At 45.1% G+C, this 20,918-nt stretch overlaps 1 protein-coding gene across 4 annotated transcripts; it reads left to right on the top strand.

The window, feature by feature from the left end:
• Positions 1 to 437: 437 nt before the first annotated feature.
• TTC19 (tetratricopeptide repeat domain 19) lies at positions 438 to 19,966 on the top strand. 4 transcript variants are annotated; one of them, XM_066599523.1, is made up of 10 exons: positions 438 to 634; positions 1,821 to 1,912; positions 5,018 to 5,128; positions 7,758 to 7,796; positions 9,830 to 9,886; positions 10,256 to 10,317; positions 11,381 to 11,475; positions 14,879 to 15,030; positions 17,304 to 17,466; positions 18,667 to 19,966. In XM_066599523.1, the coding sequence occupies exons 1-10, from the start codon at positions 448 to 450 to the stop codon at positions 18,807 to 18,809; spliced, it is 1,101 nt and encodes a 366-aa protein (XP_066455620.1). In that variant the 5' UTR covers positions 438 to 447; the 3' UTR covers positions 18,810 to 19,966. The 4 variants fall into 4 exon arrangements, with proteins under 4 accessions (XP_066455620.1, XP_066455619.1, XP_066455622.1 ...); XM_066599522.1 differs by having other exon boundaries at positions 14,876 to 15,030; XM_066599526.1 differs by having other exon boundaries at positions 520 to 654; positions 14,876 to 15,030.
• The last annotated feature ends 952 nt before the right edge of the window (positions 19,967 to 20,918 follow it).

The following is a 20,918-nucleotide window of genomic DNA, read 5'->3' as shown; positions in this document are numbered from 1 at the left end:
TCAACAAACTGACGCATAACTACAGATCCCAGCGCGCTGACTGGGAGGACCTGCGCGGCAGTTGCCGAACAGCAGAATGGACGGGAGTTCTGCTTCTCATCGCTATGTAACGAGCTAGAAGTCGTTCATACTGTGAAGTATTTTTCCCCATGGCCAATAAAAGCAAATAAACAGATGTGCGGCCTCCAGCAAGAAAAAACGCCTTCCTAAAGTACTAGAGAACATTGCCGTAAAAGTGAAAAAAGTAGCGTTGTTAGTTAGCGCATCTGTCCACTAGGTGGTAGCAGATACCACGAGAAGAAGTAGCAGCTCTGTAAACTATAAAACAAGCAGCGCTGCTGATTAGTGTGTGCTCTTACCAGCAGAGGGCGCTGGAGTACATACGTTACAGCTGTACACGGGCTCTCTGCGAGCTCGTCATGCGGAGGTCACGTGAGTGGCGGTCACATGACCATGCTGCTCGGGGCTGCACGGGCTCTGTGTACGGTTGCTCGGAGGGCAGGATGTCAGGCTGCCAACAGGAGCTACCGGGGGGCCGCCAGCACAGCACATGTCTGTGAACTGGGTTCAGGACGATGGAAGGGGTCCTACAAGAGCAGCCGCCGCCCTCCCGCCATGCTGGTGGGCGCAGCAGGTGAGCCCCCCGTCCTGTATGTAACGGCTCACCTTTCCTTTTTTTAACCCTTTAGAGACGTGCTCTTTTTTTTTTTTTTTTGTCCTCCTTACTCTAAAAACAAAAACTCATTTTCTGTCCCCCTGACCGGCCGCCCCCGGGCTCCTTTTTTGTAGATTGACTCTAGTTTTTCAATGTTGCCATTGGGCGTGCGCGGTGCGTCACAGTCTACGTGTTCGCTTATTCTGCGGTCACTACGATTCCGGTGATACTAAATGTATATCGTATTTTTGTTGCACTGTGTTAACCCCTTAAATACCAGAGTGTTTCAGCACTAAAGGAGCGGACAGTTTTTAGTGATTTCCCCGGCCCGTTGAAGTTGTTCTTATTGTGTTTTTTTTCCCATAATGCACAGGGTTATATTTTAATACCTTTTTTTTTTTTTTTTTCACTGAGTTTATTTTCCTTTTTTTTTTAAAAAAAAACTTCATTAATGTAGGGTGTGCAAAAAGTAGTGAAAAAATATATTTTATTTTCAAAATAATTTTTTTCCTTAATTCGCAGTGTTCCGCTCTAAGGAGCGTCCATAAGAGCCACATCCGTAGAAGCCTCAGTTAAAGGGGAAACGTCCCCCTAGTGTGACCGTAGTCAGAGTCGGTTAGCGGTCTGCTTTGACCTCGCAGCTCTGACATGCTGGGGGTTGCTGGCGGTCATGTGATCGCCGGGTCCCATGCCGGATCTTGCAGCGCCGCTCCCTGTGCTCTCTACATGGCGCTCACTGAGCCCTATATAGCCTGTAGATGAGAAGGCAGCCAAGAACCCGACCCCCGCCCGGCTAGATGACAGGAGCTGGAATCCCACGCCATATATTGACCATCAGCCAGCATTAAAGCCCCGAACTAGGCCCCGTATAGTTACTGTTGGCCCGCAGGTGATGCAGGTCCTCCGTTCTCTACACACGTACCCCACCCAGGTGCACTGCTCCCACATCGGGGGCTCCCACATCGCCCGCCATCAGTGGCACAGGCCTGCATCCATGTAATAACTTCTCGGTGTCTGGATGTATATATTATGTGCTGGCTCCTCTTACATAACCTGTTCCCTGTGTATCCGGCTGATCTGTGTTCCGCTCAGTACGATCCCCTCTTTCATGTTACTTTGTGTCGTTTTACTATTATGTCTTCTTCACCGTTTCCATTGATTTCAGCATTTTCTCTCTTCTCTGCGCTTGTGGAGGACGAGGATGAGGGACTTACAGCGGCAGAGGAAAACATCGTTGTTCATTTGAAGAAGGCCAAGGTGAGATGTCAGCTGTCACTAGAACAGGGGAGAGGTCACTAGAATGGGGGAGATGTCACTAGATGTCAGCTGTCACTGGAACAGGGGAGATGTCACTAGATGTCAGCTGTCACTGGAACAGGGGAGATGTCACTAGATGTCAGCTGTCACTAGAACGGGGGAGAGGTCACTAGATGTCAGCTGTCACTAGAACGGGGGAGAGGTCACTAGATGTCAGCTGTCACTGGAACGGGGGAGAGGTCACTAGATGTCAGCTGTCACTGGAACAGGGGAGAGGTCACTAGATGTCAGCTGTCACTGGAACGGGGGAGAGGTCACTAGATGTCAGCTGTCACTGGAACGGGGGAGAGGTCACTAGATGTCAGCTGTCACTGGAACGGGGGAGAGGTCACTAGAATGGGGGAGATGTCACTAGATGTCAGCTGTCACTAGAACAGGGGAGAGGTCACTAGATGTTAGCTGTCACTGGAACAGGGGAGATGTCACTAGATGTCAGCTGTCACTAGAACGGGGGAGAGGTCACTAGATGTCAGCTGTCACTAGAACGGGGGAGAGGTCACTAGATGTCAGCTGTCACTGGAACGGGGGAGAGGTCACTAGATGTCAGCTGTCACTGGAACGGGGGAGAGGTCACTAGATGTCAGCTGTCACTGGAACGGGGGAGAGGTCACTAGATGTCAGCTGTCACTGGAACGGGGGAGAGGTCACTAGATGTCAGCTGTCACTGGAACGGGGGAGAGGTCACTAGATGTCAGCTGTCACTGGAACGGGGGAGAGGTCACTAGATGTCAGCTGTCACTGGAACGGGGGAGAGGTCACTAGATGTCAGCTGTCACTGGAACGGGGGAGAGGTCACTAGATGTCAGCTGTCACTGGAACGGGGGAGAGGTCACTAGATGTCAGCTGTCACTGGAACGGGGGAGAGGTCACTAGATGTCAGCTGTCACTGGAACGGGGGAGAGGTCACTAGATGTCAGCTGTCACTGGAACGGGGGAGAGGTCACTAGATGTCAGCTGTCACTAGAACGGGGGAGAGGTCACTAGATGTCAGCTGTCACTAGAACGGGGGAGAGGTCACTAGATGTCAGCTGTCACTGGAACAGGGGAGAGGTCACTGGAACGGGGGAGATGTCACTAGATGTCAGCTGTCACTGGAACAGGGGAGAGGTCACTAGATGTCAGCTGTCACTAGAACAGGGGAGAGGTCACTAGCTGTCACTAGAACAGGGGAGAGGTCGCTAGAACGGGGGAGATGTCACTAGATGTCAGCTGTCACTAGAACAGGGGAGAGGTCACTAGAACAGGGGAGAGGTCACTAGATGTCAGCTGTCACTAGAACAGGGGAGAGGTCGCTAGAACGGGGGAGATGTCACTGGATGTCAGCTGCCACTGGAACAGGGGAGATGTCACTGGATGTCAGCTGCCACTGGAACAGGGGAGATGTCACTGGATGTCAGCTGCCACTGGAACAGGGGAGATGTCACTGGATGTCAGCTGCCACTGGAACAGGGGAGATGTCACTGGATGTCAGCTGCCACTGGAACAGGGGAGATGTCACTGGATGTCAGCTGCCACTGGAACAGGGGAGATGTCACTGGATGTCAGCTGCCACTGGAACAGGGGAGATGTCACTGGATGTCAGCTGCCACTGGAACAGGGGAGATGTCACTGGATGTCAGCTGCCACTGGAACAGGGGAGATGTCACTGGATGTCAGCTGCCACTGGAACAGGGGAGATGTCACTGGATGTCAGCTGCCACTGGATGTCAGCTGCCACTGGAGCAGGGGGGATGTCACTGGATGTCAGCTGCCACTGGAGCAGGGGGGGATTACAGCTGCCCCCTAGTACAGGGTGGAGCGCGGTAATTTGCTAATTTGGGAGTGAAATAAAAAAATAATGAACTTGTAAAAACTTTATTTTATATTTTATTTACATTGAACAGTAGTGGAATTTACAAATTATTTGGTTTTAAATATTGTATCTGGCAAATGTTGACCTTCGCTATCCACACACTGCTGCATACGTTTTCTGAAGTTCTCACGCACTCTTTCAAGCATGTCGACTGGTATTCTGGCAATCTCAGCGTCAATATTGTTCCTTAGGTCTTCCAGGGTGTTGGGACGGTTGCAATACACCTTAGACTTCAGGTAACCCCAAAGGAAAAAATCGCATGGGGCTAAGTCTGGTGAGCGTGCCGGCCAGTTAAGATCACCCCTCAGAGAGATAAGCCGTTTTTTGAGAGATTGCCAGAATACCAGTCGACATGCTTGAAAGAGTGCATGAGAACTTCAGAAAACGTATGCAGCAGTGTGTGGATAGCGAAGGTCAACATTTGCCAGATACAATATTTAAAACCAAATAATTTGTAAATTCCACTACTGTTCAATGTAAATAAAATATAAAATTTTTTACAAGTTTATTATTTTTTTATTTCACTCCCAAATTAGCAAATTACCGCGCTCCACCCTGTATAAAGAAGCATTGCAAAAGTATTCCTCACATTTGGCCCTATAATTAAACCCATTTAGTATTATTTCCAATTCTTACCTTATATTAAGCATGCCCATTACATAAATACACCTCGCTTCATGGCACGTGTGGCGAAGATGGTGGCTTTACCAGCGGCAGTCAACTATGTGAAACAGCTGTTGCTGCTGGGTATGGAGAGGGCACGGCTTCCAAGCCTGCCATCGTCACCCGCAGACAGTCCATCACTGGTCATTACAGGGTTATACAGGATTCTGTACTACTTGGGATTATCCAAATTTCAGTTTTGAAACCTCTGGAGAATCACATAATCGGGAGCCACATGGTGCTGCCGGTGCTGGGTGATCACAATCTTGCTACATTGTATATAACAATTTATTTTTTAGGTTTTTCTTTTCTTTTGCCGGTGTAAAAAAGTAGAAGCTGCACTTTATGGTGTCCGGTCTCCTTAAATTACATAGTAGCAGTGTGCAAGACTGAAAAAAGAGACGTCCATCCAGTTCAGCCTATTACCCCCCCAATGTTATGCAGAAGAAGGCAAGAACCTCAGGGATGGAAGATAATTCTTTTTTCCTCATTTCCCTGTAACACAGTTGGAATTCTTTCTTCTACTTTAGCTGAGTATTATGAAAGGTGAGATGGAAGAAGCAGAAGAGATTTTACACAAGACTCTCCGCCTGGCGCACGCGTGTGAGAGCAGACGGGCCATCACTTACACATACGATCTGGTAAGTTACTTCTATTCCCTTCACAAAGATATTGTCTTGTTCTCATAACTCACATTCTACTATCAGATTATTGGTGTTTTTGAACTCGAGGTTTGATATTATACCCGAAGATTTGCATATATAGCGATTCCCTGGGATTGTGGCCATCACAACACTTAGCCAAAACGTGTATTCCCGTATTAACGCAGAGAATTTCTATTCAAGTAGTTCCCTAATATATATAATATACTGTTCGGCTCTCCAAAGGTTTCCTGTGCACTGGCCTTTTTCAATCAAATGTATGAAAGTATCTCCAAGTGAAGAGAACTTAAAAGGGTTATCCAGGTAGTGTCCGCCAGGATACATTGAGGTCGGAGCAGAAGCACTGCTCCGACTCCAGTCTAGTGGCTGGTGATCGTAAATGCAGGCGCTGCTGTTAATTGGACTCCCGCCTGCCTGCAATTACGAGCACATCTCCCATTGGTCTCAATGAGTGCTGTGCTTACAATTTCAAGCACTGGCTGCTACATAGGGGTCGGAGCAGTGCTTCCACTCCAACCCCAATGTATCCCAGTGGCCGCTGCCCGGATAACCACTTTTATGTTGCATTAAAAGGGCTTTCTAACAGACAGTTGCTAAAATATACCATCATTGTCTAATCTAATCAGTAGGGGTCTGACTTATGAGACCCCTGAGGATACTTTGAAGGAGCTGCAGCACTACATAATAAGGCACACCGACCCCTTCAGGTATTTTTTTTTACTGGAAAACACATGGATGAATGCAGTCCCGTTGATCTCGGGATTAGTGGGACTCCTTGAAGTCAGCTCTTCACTGACATGAAAATGATGGTGCATCCTAGTGATATCACATCCTTATATCTATATATATAAAATTGAATGTGTGTGTGTGTGTGTTTGTCCTTTATGCGCTACTACGCCATTCATCCGATCGCCATGAAACTTTGGGAAGTTGTTGAGTACACTCCTGGGAAGATTATAGGCATAGTACAACTATCCTATGATAAATGGCGCGCGTGCGAGCGTCGTCGACAGTTATGCCCTCCCCACGTAGATCGTTCGATTTCCATCACTGCCACTAATTCTCTCACTTCGCAATGTCGTAGAAACATGAAATTTGGCACGAGCATTGATTATGTCATAAATAGGAAAAGGTAATGGGTCCCAACTGCATTATTCAATTCTAAGCGCCAAAGAATTAGCGTCCAAATTTTACGTACGGAATCTAATTCTCTCACTTCCCAATGTCATAGAAACTCGAAATTTGGCACGAGCATTGAATATGTCATAAATAGGAAACGCTAATCGGTCCCAACTCAATTATTCAATTCTAGGCGCAAAAGAATTGGCGTCCAAATTTTATGTACGGAATCTAATTTTCCCGCTTCCCAATGTCATAGAAACTTGAAATTTGGTACGAGCATTGATTATGTCATAAATAGGAAAAGGTAATGGGAAGTTGTTGAGTACACTCCTCCGAAGATTACTGGCATAGTACATCTATCCTACGATAGGTGGCGCGCGCGTGTGCGAGCGTCGTCGACAGTTATGCCTGCCAGACAAAGATTGTTTGATTTCCATCTCGAGCACAAAAGCAAAAGGCATTACGAGCAACGGGATGCGTGTTCAACTACAAAATGATGCATCCGCCGAACGTATCACAAGACAATTCCTGGATATTGAGAATGCTGAGGTAAAATAAAAGCTGTGCTGTGATTGGTTGCTATATATTATACCGCTGAGGTAAAATGAATGCTGCGCTGTGATTCGTTGCTATTTTTTATATTGCTGAGGCAGAATAAAAGTTGCGCAGTGATTGGTTGTTATTTCTCTTACTGCTGAGGGAACATGAAAGCTGCCCTGTGATTGGGTGTTATATATTATAAAGCTGAGGTAACCTAAAAAAGCTGCACTGTGATTGGTTATATTTTATACTGCTGAGGTAACATATAAGCTGCGCTGTAATTGGTTGTTATATAATATACCACTGAGGTAACCTAAAAAAGCTGCGCTGTGATTGGTTGTTATCTAGATATATAAAAACGAATGTATGTCTGTCTGTCTTTGCAGCAACGCACGACGGGTAAGCTAGTATTGTATAAAAACCTTTTGGGAAAAATTGTGTTCCTAGAACGGAGGGGTGAGGGGATATATAACCTGTAGTTGATCTCCTCTGCTGTTCCTCATTTCCACTGCTTTGGGGCCCATCTTTGGATGGTGAAGATGGCTGCTGCCATTTTCTAACTACCTAACTGCACTGCTCTATGGGTGGCCGGTGCCGATCACCTGAGCAGTGCTGGACAATCAGTGATCAGGTATAGTGCGTTGGTGGTCTAACCCTTACAATGCATTATAGGCAATTAGGTAGTCTAAACATCGCGTCCGCCCTCTTGGACAGCTGAAAATGGGACTACGAACCAGCAGAGCAAAGGGACGGCAGAGGTGATCAGCTACAGGTAAACTCCCCATCTAGTCCCAAGACAGAATCTTGTCCTGAACCCGGAGGGTCACTGTAATGTAGATTTATGAATCAGTTTGATTTTTCTTACTTTGCAGATGAAAAGGAAAAAGCATAAAATTGCTGCTGACGTTGGGCTCCTGGGATAATAGCGATTTACCTTTCTTTTCAGATGGCAAACCTGGCATTTCTGAGAGGCGAGTATGACCGTGTGAGTATAAACCACATTGTCATTTGTACTCGTACATATATTAGTTTTTGTTTCTGTGCCTTGTTGGATGACATAAAGGTTAAAAACTCACATACTGATGAACTAAAAAAGGGAATTTGCTTTTTATGGTGAGATCTAGTGTTGGTTAAGGCTGAATGTACACAATATGGGTGCCGTAACTTGCACTATTTGATAATTCTTGTGGCACAGAGTGTTAAGGCAGCGAGAAAATGCAGTCCTAAGCTCTCAGGGTGGCTTCTTACGAGCGTGTGTGTACATAGGTGCATACATATGTGTGCACCCCTGTACGCGCAAAAGCACGGGTGTATGCAGATGCACATTGTCCTCAATGGAGCCGTGGCTGCTGCCGTTGGCTCTATTGAAGGCAATCGTCTGCTGGCACCCCTTAATTGTTTTTCAGGGAAGAGCTTTAAATATGAGCTCTTCCCTGAAAAACAACCATTTTAGTGTAAAAAAAAAAAAATATATATATATATATACACACACACACACACACACACACACACACACACACACACACCTGTGTGCCGCTGCCGTGTCCCTCATGGGGATGAAGAACATATCTGCCACATGCGGCAGATGTTTTCTTTAACCCCGTGCGGGGAATAAAGACTTCTCTGCTGCACCTTTCACAGATGACCGCTGCGCTAGAGGATCCAGCTGCCGGCATCCTGCAATTGTTTTTCAGGAAGGGGCACCTTAGCCAATCACAGGCAGCTTTCGCTGAATGAATGACAGGCGAGAGCTGCCTGTGGTTGGCTGAGGAGCTCTGCCAATCAGAAGCAGCTCTTTCAGCAGGCAGGGAATTTTAATTCTCCACCTGCTTAAAGAACTGCATTTCGCAGCCGGGGACAGCGGAGACTAGATGGACCATTTCTTATTGCTATGCCTAAGGCCTCGTGTCCACAGCATGTGCGGATTTCCACATCGAAAGACCTGCATGGCAATGCGAAAATAATTTTTAAATGCTTGCAGGCAATTGGACATTGGGCCTTGCAGGGATAGTAGTTTTCTTGACCTACGGACGTCTTCTGTTGTTGTACTGTGGTGTTTTTCCCAAGTTAGAATTGATAGAAAATTTGTAAAACTTATAAGTTTAAAAAAAAAAGTCATCAAAACACTGTATGTACCTCAAAATGGCACCAATAAAAGCTACAGGTCATTGTGCTAAAAAAAAAAGTTTTTTTCCCCATCGCCCTACTTAGATTTTTTTTTTTTCAATACCTTATATGGCACATTAAAGGGGTTGTCCCGCGAAAGCAAGTGGGGGTATACACTTCTGTATGGCCATATTAATGCACTTTGTAATATACATCGTGCATTAATTATGAGCCATACAGAAGTTATTCACTTACCTGCTCCGTTGCTAGCGTCCTCGTCTCCATGGTGCCGTCTAATTTCAGCGTCTAATCTCCCAATTAGACGCGCTTGCGCAATCCGGTCTTCTCCCTTCTGAATGGGGCCGCTCGTGCCGGAGAGCTGCTCCTCGTAGCTCCGCCCCATCACGTGTGCCGATTCCAGCCAATCAGGAGGCTGGAATCGGCAATGGAACGCACAGAGCCCACGGTGCACCATGGGAGAAGACCTGCGGTCCACCGTGGGTGAAGATCCCGGCGGCCATCTTAGCAAGGTAAGTAAGAAGTCGCCGCAGCACGGGAATTCGGGTAAGTACTATTCGTTTTTTGTTTTTTTTTTACCCCTGCATCGGGTTTGTCTCGTGCCGAACGGGGGGGCTATTGGAAAAAAAAAAACCCCGTTTCGGCGCGGGACAACCCCTTTAAATGGTAGCCTTGAAGAATACCCATCCTACAAATGCCTCATGTAGTCAATCGAAAAAATAAGTTGTACCTTTTTTTAAAGTGAGGAGAAAACGAAAATGAGGACACAACCGCTTTGCTTCCCCCCACCCCCCCCCCCCCCACCCAAGGGGTTAATACAATCTATATAGAACACAATATTCTGACCAATCCACTGTAAATCTGCTGACTTTTCTTTTCTCTTTTAAAAAATAGGCGGAGAAGTTATTTAAGACCACGTTGGTTTACATGATGGATGGAGGAGTCAAACAGGTAAATAGCGTTTCTATTGTTTATTAGGGATACAAATGTCAGACTGTGTCACATGTAACAGAGGGGAATCTCTACTGATTTCTCGCTTCTTGTAACCTGTGTAATGACCTGCCGGGACGTATTCCCATATAGCCCATTCATTAGTTTGGTTTCTGTTCCGGTAGCCTTTCCTGGAGGGTTGTATGATCTGTCTGTGTGTCCGACTGATTACTGCAGCTCTTCTTCGTTTCTTTACTTGAAAAGTGTTCAAAGTTTGTGGAAAACAAAAAAAAACTAGTTGAACATTTATCAGTGTAGCGATTAAGCGATTTTTCTCTCGTACTGTACAAAAAAATATCAATTATTGCAGCATTTGTTTTCTTCTCACAGGACGACAATTCATTTATTGAGATTTCACTCAAAATGGCCAGTATCTACGCTTCTCTGAACCAGTAAGTCACGCTTTGTTTTCTCGGTCTCAGACGAGCACATTGTAACACATCAGTAATAAGGCTCTGTAGTACAGATGACTTTACAACCGTGTTTCATCACCATCTAATCAGTATTTCTACTGTGCACATGCTGATCTGTATTTACCCAATAAAATAGAAATACGGAGGCAAATACGTAAAAAATAGGTCATGCTGCATCTTAAAAAAAAAAAAATGGCATGGACAAATAGAGCTGTGTGAATACCTACATTGGCTCCATATTATAGCCCCCAAAACACGGACCAAATTCTGAGCTAAAATACGCTCGTCTGAAAGCGGACAGAAGCCAGTTTTCATTATTTTATATATTGGGGGGTGTGTGTCTGTTAAAGACTTATTCGTCTTAGAAAATGTCATATTACTAGGATATACCATCACTTTATCATCGCTGAGGGTCCGACCTCTGGGACCCCCAGTGATCCTAAGGATGAAAGTACCACTGTGCTGTTTATTCCCTTTTCTATTCTTCCCTGAACATGTCTGCGTCGGACACTGCAGCTGACCGCCATTCACATTTTGATCGGCAAGTGTCCAGTTTGTGGGATGCCACCAACCCTGACCATGAAAGGGCTTATTCAGTACTTTGTCCCCTTCCATGCTTTCCATGTACGTCGGCTCTCCCAACCACATGGCTGTGGGAACTGCTGCTAGACAGGTTTGGTTGCATCAATTTTCAAAACCTAATTTTCGGCATTGTACTATAATAGGAAAAGTCAGAAAACCTCAACATTTTACAAAAAGGTGCTTTTTTTTTTTTTAATGTAAAAAAAAAAGCAAATTTTAATCAACAATAAGCGTGAAAAAGGGCGAACCTAAAATGGCGACCAGAGGCAAGAATAACTCGTGTCCTTGGAAGTCACGCAGGAGAACCTCAGTTGTCTAAAGATACGGCTGTTCTCTGACACAACTAGGATAGACGTTGGAGTATTCTGCGCAGTGTGGCCTCCGCTAATAGAGGGTACCTGTAGCTGAGGTAGGTTCTGGCAGGTCCACTCTACAATTGTTCCCATTGACTCTTCCATAGAAAGGATTTGGCAGTAGCGGGATTCCAGTTCTGTATTATGAGTCTGGATGAAAAGATTAAGAAGCAAAAGGACTTGTCGGAGGAGATCCTGACAGGTGGGATACGTGTACTTGTATCTGTGTTATGTAGTAGTCATACCAGCGCCAATAGTCAATAGGCTGCGTTATTGTAGAGGAGCTTTTTTGTGTTTTTTTTTTTTTTTTTTTTTTTTGTTTGTTTTTTTTGTTTTTTAAGCATCACTAGTAAAGAAAATTGGTTTTATCTCTTCCCTATAATTATATTGTATATACTTCAGTAGCGAATCTTTACCTTCTATCAGGTCCGATATTCTGTGCTGATTGATTTCTTAATATATCTTCTATATATTTGTCTGTCTGTCGGAGCCCAAAGTATAATAGGCTAAAACAAATTCAGAGATTTTGTTATCTTGGCAACCTTATTTGCATTTTTATCCCTTTGCTTGAATTTTAATGCAGCAACCCCCTAAATTTGCTTTCACCAATGGATTCTACGTACGCTATTTAGTATTCCTGGTTACTTCCAACAAGTAATTCCCCCTAGAAGAGTTTAGACTGATGGTTGAACATTTGTGTTTCAGGACTGCTTTTTAGCACCAGTCTAACCCTGGTGGAGCCAGCAATCATTGGCCCATCTTGTCCTTCCTAATTCCGCCTCGGATGTCCATGTGGATAAGTTTGCAAAAATGATCCCCAGACAGGAATACATGGAGCAAATTTATAAATCCCGGCCCTCATTTATCAAAATTGTCTAATAGTAAATCAACAAACAGTAAAAAAACAGTTTTTGGTGCCCATAGCAACCAATCACAGAGCAGCTTTCATTTTACCTCAGCATTAATAGCATTGAGAACTGTTGCCCTTCATTTTACACTATTTGTGTCCCTGTGGGGAACTTGCACCATAGTACCTATGATCGCTATGATAAAGCATTGCAGGACTACGGTCCTGCAATGCCTTATCACTTGTTATAGCGATCATAGGCAATGGCAATACAGGATGCCTCTACCTGGCATCCTGTTGCCATGACATTGAGTCGGGCTCTCTGCGATCTCTTTGCGAGAGTCTGATGACATCACAGAGGCAGCGCACTCCCTCTGTGAACCCTTCACATGCCGCAATCTACATACGGCAGGCAAGAAATTAACAGTGGGGATCGCTGCTCCGGGGCACCCCCGCTGTTGCAGCGGGAGGCTAGTTATCGGTGACAGCTGGCTCCCGCTGACGGACAGCACGGGATCTCTTCTGATCCTGCGCTATCTCCAGGACGTAAATGTACGTCCTCTTGCGTTAAAGGGGTTGTCCCGTGGCCAAAACGAAAAATTTTTCACACCCCAGTCCCCCATGTTAAGCAAGCATCACAAACTACCCATGTAAATCGTTTTTTTAGAGCGTTTCTACTCACCATGAAGCTGTTTCATGAAGTTATAAAAATCTTCTTCCAAGATGGCCACCGTCATTTCCCAAGGTGCACCGCTGGTCTTCTCCCATGGTGCACCGTGGATGTTCTTCTCCAGTCTGAGCTCCACTGCCGATTACAGCCACCTCATTGGCTGATCGGCACCACGTGACTGGGGCGGAGCTACGCAATGACGCAGAGAAGAGGGAGGAGCCAGGACGCAGCTCGTGAGCCCGGACCATCCAGAAGAGGAATCTTCAGTGCGCAAGCATGACTGTTCGTGCGACCAGAGGATAAGTTTGATCGTCGCCATGGAGACGGGGACGCCAGCACCGGAGGGGGTAAGTGTATAACTTCTGTATGACCAATATTTAATGCACGATGTATATTACAAAGTGCATTAATATGGCCATACAGAAGTGCTTAACCCCACTTGCTGTCGCAGGACAACCCCTTTAAGTACCCCACACCCATGATGTACTTTTACGTCCTGTGGCCGGAAGGGGTTAAAACAACCCACCGTCCTGGACAAACAAGATGGCCACACCACTTCTCTAACTACCTGCTGCATTCTGTGCACTAGTATACATTGGTAGTCTAAAGCTAGTTTCACACTGGTGAGGGCGATATCTAGCCATGATTCACAGCCCAATATCACACTTGCCAACATGTGAAAGCCCCAAGGATCCGATCATGTGAAAACAGCCTTGCATCACTGCGGGGATGAAAGAAAACCCCGTCTGTCATAGCCGTGGCAGAGGCGCTGCTGCCACCTACCCCATTCAAAACCATAGTCAGTCTCACAGAAAGATAGGACATGCTGCGATTTGTTCTTCGCCTAGGATCGCATCGCAGTGCTATGCAGGAAAAAAAACCGCTCATGTGTATGACCCCATTCAAAAGGATGGGGTTCGTATTTGTGCATCTCGGCTGTGTGAAACTTGCCTAAAGCCCCCTGTCCATGGGCGTTGCGGTATCCCGCGGCGGATCTCCGCTGCGGGAGCTGCCACCTGGGAGCAGGAGCCAGCAGACTGATCTCCGCTGGTCAGCCTATCAGGCTGACCGCGGAGAATCACAGCAATTCGCAGCATGCTGCGAATTGCCGGCCGTGAGCGGAGAATCGCAATGATTCTCCGCTCGTGGACACTGGGCCGGCGCTTTCCATAGTAACGCTACGAAAAGCTTCAGCCTGCGTGATTCGATGGCACTTTTTCGCCGGGGAAATCACACCCGTGGACAGGGGGCCTAAGACTCTACAGGCTGCTCTGACTGGCCTGTACTGCTCATGTGGGCAGCACTAGTTAAAGCAGGGGTAGTGTCTAGACTAATACACAGTGTGAATCAGCTGAAGAAGCTGGTGCAGCCATCTTTGTTTATCCAGGCCCAGAGGGTTGCTTTAAAGGGTGGTAGAAAATTTATAAATATATAGCTGCTTTCTTTTAACCCTTTCCAATCCAATTTGTATCCTGGTTTTCCTAGGGGGCTTACTCTTTTCCTTCTGTTATACAATGGCGCTATCTGCTGGCTAAAACCAGTACTGCATGAGGTGACACGTTGGATAGGCTCCGACAGCAGAGAGGCTGGCAATATACAGTAAGAGAAGCCCACGGATGTCTTCCAACATCGAAGCTGTACAGCCTTAAATCATAATGTCTTCAGAGGTCAGACAATGGATTGGAAAGGGTTAAAAAACAGTGCCACAGCCATCCACGGGTTCTGTGAGGTATTGCAGCTCCATTGAGGTGGGCGGGTGTGCTGCTGCTTTTGGAAGAAAGCAGTCATGTTTTTTTTTTCTTATCCTATAGCGCTCTAATTGGTCATGTTTTTAATCTGGCCCATCTGCTGAAGCACATTACTTTCATACCATAGACATGAGGTACTGTGACAGACCCAGTCCGTCCAGGCATTATGAGACGGCTCCTTTAATAATGCTAATCATGAGGTCGGTGACTAGTTTTATTGATGACTCACAATGTTGTGTTCTGATGTCCCTTTTGGTTTTCCGTGACACTTTTTTATTTTTTCTAATAAAACCAGGACTACAGTTTGTGTAATAAATAATCGTATTTGCTTATATAGCAGAAGAAAGGACAAACACGCGGCTTCTTCTGGGCCTGTCTCTGGATTCTTATGCACGTTACCTAGTGGCCAACTCGCAGCTTCTGCATGCCCAGACCATGTATGAGAAAGCCCTAGAGATCTGTAGAGAGGAACAAGGAGAGCTGCACCCACAGGTGAGGCCTAAACCAGCGCCAAAAGAACCATAGAAAGTTAGTAGAGTTGCAAATACACAGCGCATTATAGCCATCTGTATGTTCACACGGGGAGATGTACCACCACACACATAAATCAGCCAATAAGCCGACAAACTAGATTGTCAGCTGATCATTGGTCACGGCGTGATTATCGGGCGAACGAGCATTCTATGAAATACTTGGGCCCATAATCTGCCCGCGTAAAAGGACCAGAACTTTATGTATATACATAGTAGGCAGAGAATAATTGTGTTTGGGGGTTTATATCGGATACCAATCGTTTATTTGGGGGCATATAAATAAGGGGGGATTCAGACGACCGTATATTGTCTCGGTTTTCACGCCGAGCCGATATACGGTGTCCTCATCTGCAGGGGGGGGGATGGAAGAGCCCCCTCTCTGCCTCCTCTCCACCCCCTCTCCGCCCCTCTGCACTATTTGCAATGAAAGGAGGTGGGGCTAAGTTCCGAGAATTAGCCCTGCCCTGCCCCGTCCCGCCTCTCCCCATTGCAAGTAGTGCAGAGGGGCAGAGAGGGGGCGGGAGCTTAGTTCCGGCTCCTGGCTCTTCCAGGCTCCTCACCCCACCCCCCCCCCCCTGCAGAGTGAGACGACGTATATCAGCTGGGCGTGAAAACGCAGCCGATATACGTTCGTCTGAATCCAGCCTAAAACTGCTTTATCAGAGACTTTGAATAATTAATTATTATTGATCAGCCAGTAAGACGACAAGCAAGCGGTTACTCGGTTGGGAAAGGTCACGCCCATTGAAGTGTGATGTTTCACAGCCAATGATCGTACTATGGCACATACTGTCCATAGCGGTTTCACATGGCATCTGTTTTAAGAATATTAAAGGGAAATGCATCATCAGAAATTTACAAATAATCCAAATCACATTTTTACTATGAACTATTTTTTTCAGATTTTTTTATTTTTTTTATTTTGAATATTTAGAAAAATAACAAATATTTCCATTGGAACAGTGGCCACAGAACGGCACGCAGCAGACTGACATGTCTTGTTTCCTCACTTTTCAGTGTTGCTTTTGGCTGGATCGACGGAATCCTCTCACTATAATGAGACCGATATTTGTGTTTTTTATGATGTAAATTGGAGTTAAGAATATTTTTGAACCTCTCCCTACATCCTGATGGTGGCAAAGGAGGGTTGTACATCTCTTCCAGCATATGGCTGAGCGTGATATCTGGTCGTAAAACTCAGCCCAATATCACGTTCGTGCATCGTTTTTCATTGTTTTAAATGGAAAACCTTGCATCGAACTTTTGTGCGCATCGCATGCTGTGCCATTTTGTTTTTCGGCCACATTGATAACCATGGGCGAGGTGTTCCACGGGAACACCCAAAGATAGGACATCCCATGATATATTTTTTTTCTTTCCCCTGCATCAGGAATGGGGTTCATATTCGTCTCGCAACACACAAATCTCACGCGATCTTCTTCTCTTTTTTTTTTTTTTTTTTTAATAGCCGTAGTTTATGGAGACTTATCTGTTACAGAGATTCTCCAGCCTTAGAAAAACATAGTTGCTTGCTTCCAAACACAGCGCCACCCTCATCCATGGGGTTGTCTGGTAGTGCAGCTCAGCTCCATTAAAGTCAATGGGAGCTGAGCTGCAATACCAAACATAACCTATGCACAAGGGTGGTGTTGTGTTTGGAAGAAAGCATCCATGTTTTTCTAACCCCGGACAACCCCTTTAAAGGTAGTCTGTCAGGTAATTTTTGCCATTGAAATGCAATGTACTGTCAGATCTATGATTGGGTGAGGAATTAAACGCCTTCATTTTATTAAGTGCAGGCTCCCTTCAAGAGACATGGTCCCAGATAAGCTTCACGCCACTATGCTTCGGCTCTCTCCTTCCCCCTTCCACAAATATACACCCCCCCCCCCTTGTTTGCTGATTGACGACACCAGTCATTTTTTTTTTTTTTTTTTGCATTTACACTGCACAATTATCACTTAAATTGTTTGTTTGAGCGATAATCATCCCATATAAATGGCCCATAAGGAACTATTGGAAACCTATATAGACTGTTCTTCAAAAAAACGGATGTCCATTTCATTGTTAGAATAATGGACCTTCTCTCATAACAGCCAGATAAATTGCTTTCCTATATCGGCCTAGGACACTATTCCTCAGTAAAGGATATAGGCTAGAAGATGTATTCGTGTCCAGAACCTTTGTTCCTGATAACTTGTGCCTGTTGTATTCTCCTCATGTGTCTTGCAGACTGTGACTCTGCTCAGTGACCTGGCGGCAGTGCTGGAAGCTCAGGGACGATTCGACGAAGCGTACACCTATATAAAGCAAGCATTTGATTTGGCACAAAAGACCGAGCACCCTAATCAGCATGTTATACTTGGTAACATGGCAATGATCCTCTTACATCAAGGTATATATTACCGATTCCCTACGGCCTCTGTTATATGATATATTCATAGTAGATGCAAGATGTATTCTATACACATTTCTAATGCAGATATTTAAAAGGGTATTCCCAACGGAGACATTTATGGCATATCTGCCTGTAGTCCACAGATGGGACTTGCATCTATCAGCACTTTATGGCATATCCTGTGGATATCTTAGTTGGGAATATTGCTTTAAATTGATGTTGGTTGGTGTACACAAGCGAAACCGTCATAATTGTGTTTAAATGGTCAAAATGCACAACTTATTGAATTTCAACTATATATGAATAAATACCATATTAATAAATACTCTTAAATGGGTATTCCCATCTCAGCAAGTTATCCCTTATTCAGAGGATGGGGAAAAACAAGCAGATAGGTGGGGGTCTGACTGAAGTTCCTTTCACCAATCCAGAGAAATCGCCCCCAGCAGATACTAAAAGTTTGCCGGTGGCAGTGCACCGCACCATTCACTTCAATAGGGCCACCAGAAATGGCAAAATCCAAGTGCTTGGCAATCCCCAGTGGTTGTTTTAAAGTGAATAGGACCACCGAAGGTTGCAGTGTGTTTGAGCTCTATTTCCAGCAGTTTCTATTGAAGTGAATGGTACATTCGGGACCATCCGATGCAGTTTCTTTGATCGGTGGGGATCTTGGCAGTCCGGACCCCTACTGATCAGAAAGTTATCCTATATCCTGTGGGTAGTAGATAACTTGCCAAGATAAGATTACCCATTTTACTTGTTTTGAACTATGCCCCATATATTATGTATGCAATGTGTGATCCTGCGCTATAACCCCTTCACGGCTGTATAACTGAAATATACATCATGCAGTGGAGTGGGTTTTAGTGGGATAACGCTGCACTATTCAGAACGACCACTATGAAAAGTACAGTATTCTGAGTAAGTGCAGCTGGCAGGATCAATGGAAACATTGAAGAGGCCACTGGAGCCACTTCAATCATTTGATTGGTGGGAGCCGTATGCAGCAGACACCCACAGATCAGATATTGATGGCCTCTCCAGAGGATAGACTATCAGTTTAAAAGGAACAATTAATAGTAGATAAGCATTTGACAGAAGTAGTTTTGTATCTATTCTGATACTCCGGTGTCTCCTTTATACCATAAATAAATAATCGCATTGTACATGTAAAGAAATAACCTTCTCCCGGTACAGAGCACTTGGTGGATGCAGAGCGGATCTTTAAAGAAGCATTAACAAAGGCGGAAGAAAAGAACGACTCGTTATCCATTTACTTCATCCAGGAGGGGCTCTCTGAACTGACAAAGAGGAAGAAGAATCAGGAACAGTGCCTATAACCTGCAGTTATAAATGATTATTCAAGGTTTGACCTGTTCACACTGGAAATGTATGAGATTTTATTTAACAAATATATTAACTTTTTTGGACCGTTTTTACCCTGTATCTGACCCTTCTGAACAAAAAAAACGGACCAAAAGTTTAGCGCAAAAACTGTATTAAAACTCTGCAAACTAATAGGTGGTATAAACCTATACTAAACAGTCTAAAGATGTGCCAGATTTATCCAGCATGAGTCACTGGGATAAATCTAATACATTTTAGGATTGTCTAGTCAATTATCTGCTGTAGGGGGAGGACCAGTCATTAATATGATTATTCTTTCCCATACTGCTGTCATTGATAAGATGTATGGCTCCCCTTTTACTGGGGCAGATGCTTGTTCGTCGGATGAGTATCGGTCCCCTTACACAGACATATTGTCAGGCGTACGAGTGTTCTGAACATCTCCATTTAAAAGGACCGTAAGTTTGCACAGCCAACAGACACCATAATCTTTCTTTGGTTAGGGAATACCTGCCTAGTGACAAGTACATGTTAGAAGCTTCTGGAGGCCAATGGCAGACAGTAAAGGGTTAAGACTGTGGGTGACAATGAGCCATCCGTAATAAACCCCTACAGTATCTACAGCAAATGTGACAAATGCGTAAGTCTATGACCTCTGAAATCTTCTATGGTTTCTGCAACAGAAATGCGTATGGCCACATACAGCGCCATACTTGATGTGTCTGGAGACCTGAAGCTTCGCCATCTGTAAGGGAACCGGCTTAACCAGCCAAATTTGCCCTAGAGGTCAATGGGGTGACAGATGCTGCAGCCAGATCTCCCCCACATCCAGTACTAGCTGCCTCACCTTTATGTGAAAGTCAAATGTGACGTTTCCAGGACCATCTCCATAAAGCATTCGCCCCGGGTCCCTACTTTGTCCTGAAAATTCTGCTACAATATGCAGGTGCATGTCGGCATTAACCACTTGAGCCCAGAGGAAGGACAATCCTCCAGCCATGATTTCCTTCACCAGAGTACTGGAGAATGACTCCTCGTGAATTGGGAATATGCCATTTTCAGTGTCTTTTATCACAGCAATTGGTTTGATTCTAAATTTCAGACACAAAGAATTAGTTATGCAATTTTGAATAAAATTTTGACAACTTGGCATTTGTTTCATGATTTCATTTCCCCCCCCCCCTTAAAGTGATCCTCTGGTCCTGGGCAAACAAAAATGGCTGAACCGCTTGTCCGACTACCTAATGCACACTGTGAATTAGTATGCATCATTAGTATAAGACTCTACAGCTAGTTTAACCCTTTAACGCTAAAGGGTGTAACTGTGCGTCCTGGCAGGGTGGTACAGTTACGCTCTGGGGATAGCGCGGGATCTCTTCTGATTTCGCGCTATCCGGTAGCGGGAGCCGTCTGTTACAGATAGCTAGCCTCCGCCTACAACATCGGGACAGCGACCTCCGCTGTTAACCCCTTACATGTCGCGATCTATGCTGATTGCAGCATGTAAAGGGTTCACAGAGGGAGCATGCTCCCTCTGTGATGTCATTGGACTCTCGCGATGAAATTGCGCAGGACCACCATGGTAACAGGATGCCAGATACAGGTGTCCTGCATTGCCAGTGCCTATGATCACTGTAACAAGCAATAAAGCATTGCAGGACAGAAGTCAAAAACAAATAATTTCTTTTTAAAAAAGGGTTTATTGCAGAAAAGTGGAAGAACCTAAAGAAAAAAAAATGTTGGTATCAAGGTAATCGTACCGTCCTGTATAAAAAAACGTATTGTCATTTATGCTGCATGATTGTGCTGTAAAAAAACAAAACACAAACAATAGCAGTATTGCCATTCTCTCCGATAATAAAAAAAATTATAAATGTTTTACAATATAGTCTATGCACCCAAAAATAGTGCCAATAAAAAGTACAGTTCGCCACGCAAAAAACAAGCCCTCATATGGCCGTGTTGATGGAAAAACAAAGTTATGGCTTGTGAAAAGGGGAAATGAAAATCCCTCCAAAAATCGTTGCATCCTCAAAGCCAAAATAGGCCATGTCCTTAGGGGGTTAACCAGTGCTGCCCAGTCATAGCAGCATGTAGGGTAT

The sequence above is a fragment of the Eleutherodactylus coqui genome, chromosome 4, assembly GCF_035609145.1.
Source record: "Eleutherodactylus coqui strain aEleCoq1 chromosome 4, aEleCoq1.hap1, whole genome shotgun sequence".
Lineage (NCBI taxonomy): Eukaryota > Metazoa > Chordata > Amphibia > Anura > Eleutherodactylidae > Eleutherodactylus > Eleutherodactylus coqui.
This window is presented reverse-complemented; position numbering and strand designations above follow the sequence as displayed.

What these genes read in the sequence shown, in the direction of transcription:
- TTC19 (XM_066599522.1), top strand. Translation starts at nt 448, where the DNA reads ATGACCATGCTGCTCGGGGCTGCACGGGCTCTGTGTACGGTTGCTCGG. An exon ending in CATGCTGGTGGGCGCAGCAG is followed by an intron (nt 635 to 1,820) that starts GTGAGCCCCCCG and finishes CATTGATTTCAG; the next exon opens with CATTTTCTCTCTTCTCTGCG. An exon ending in TCACTTACACATACGATCTG is followed by an intron (nt 5,129 to 7,757) that starts GTAAGTTACTTC and finishes CTTTCTTTTCAG; the next exon opens with ATGGCAAACCTGGCATTTCT.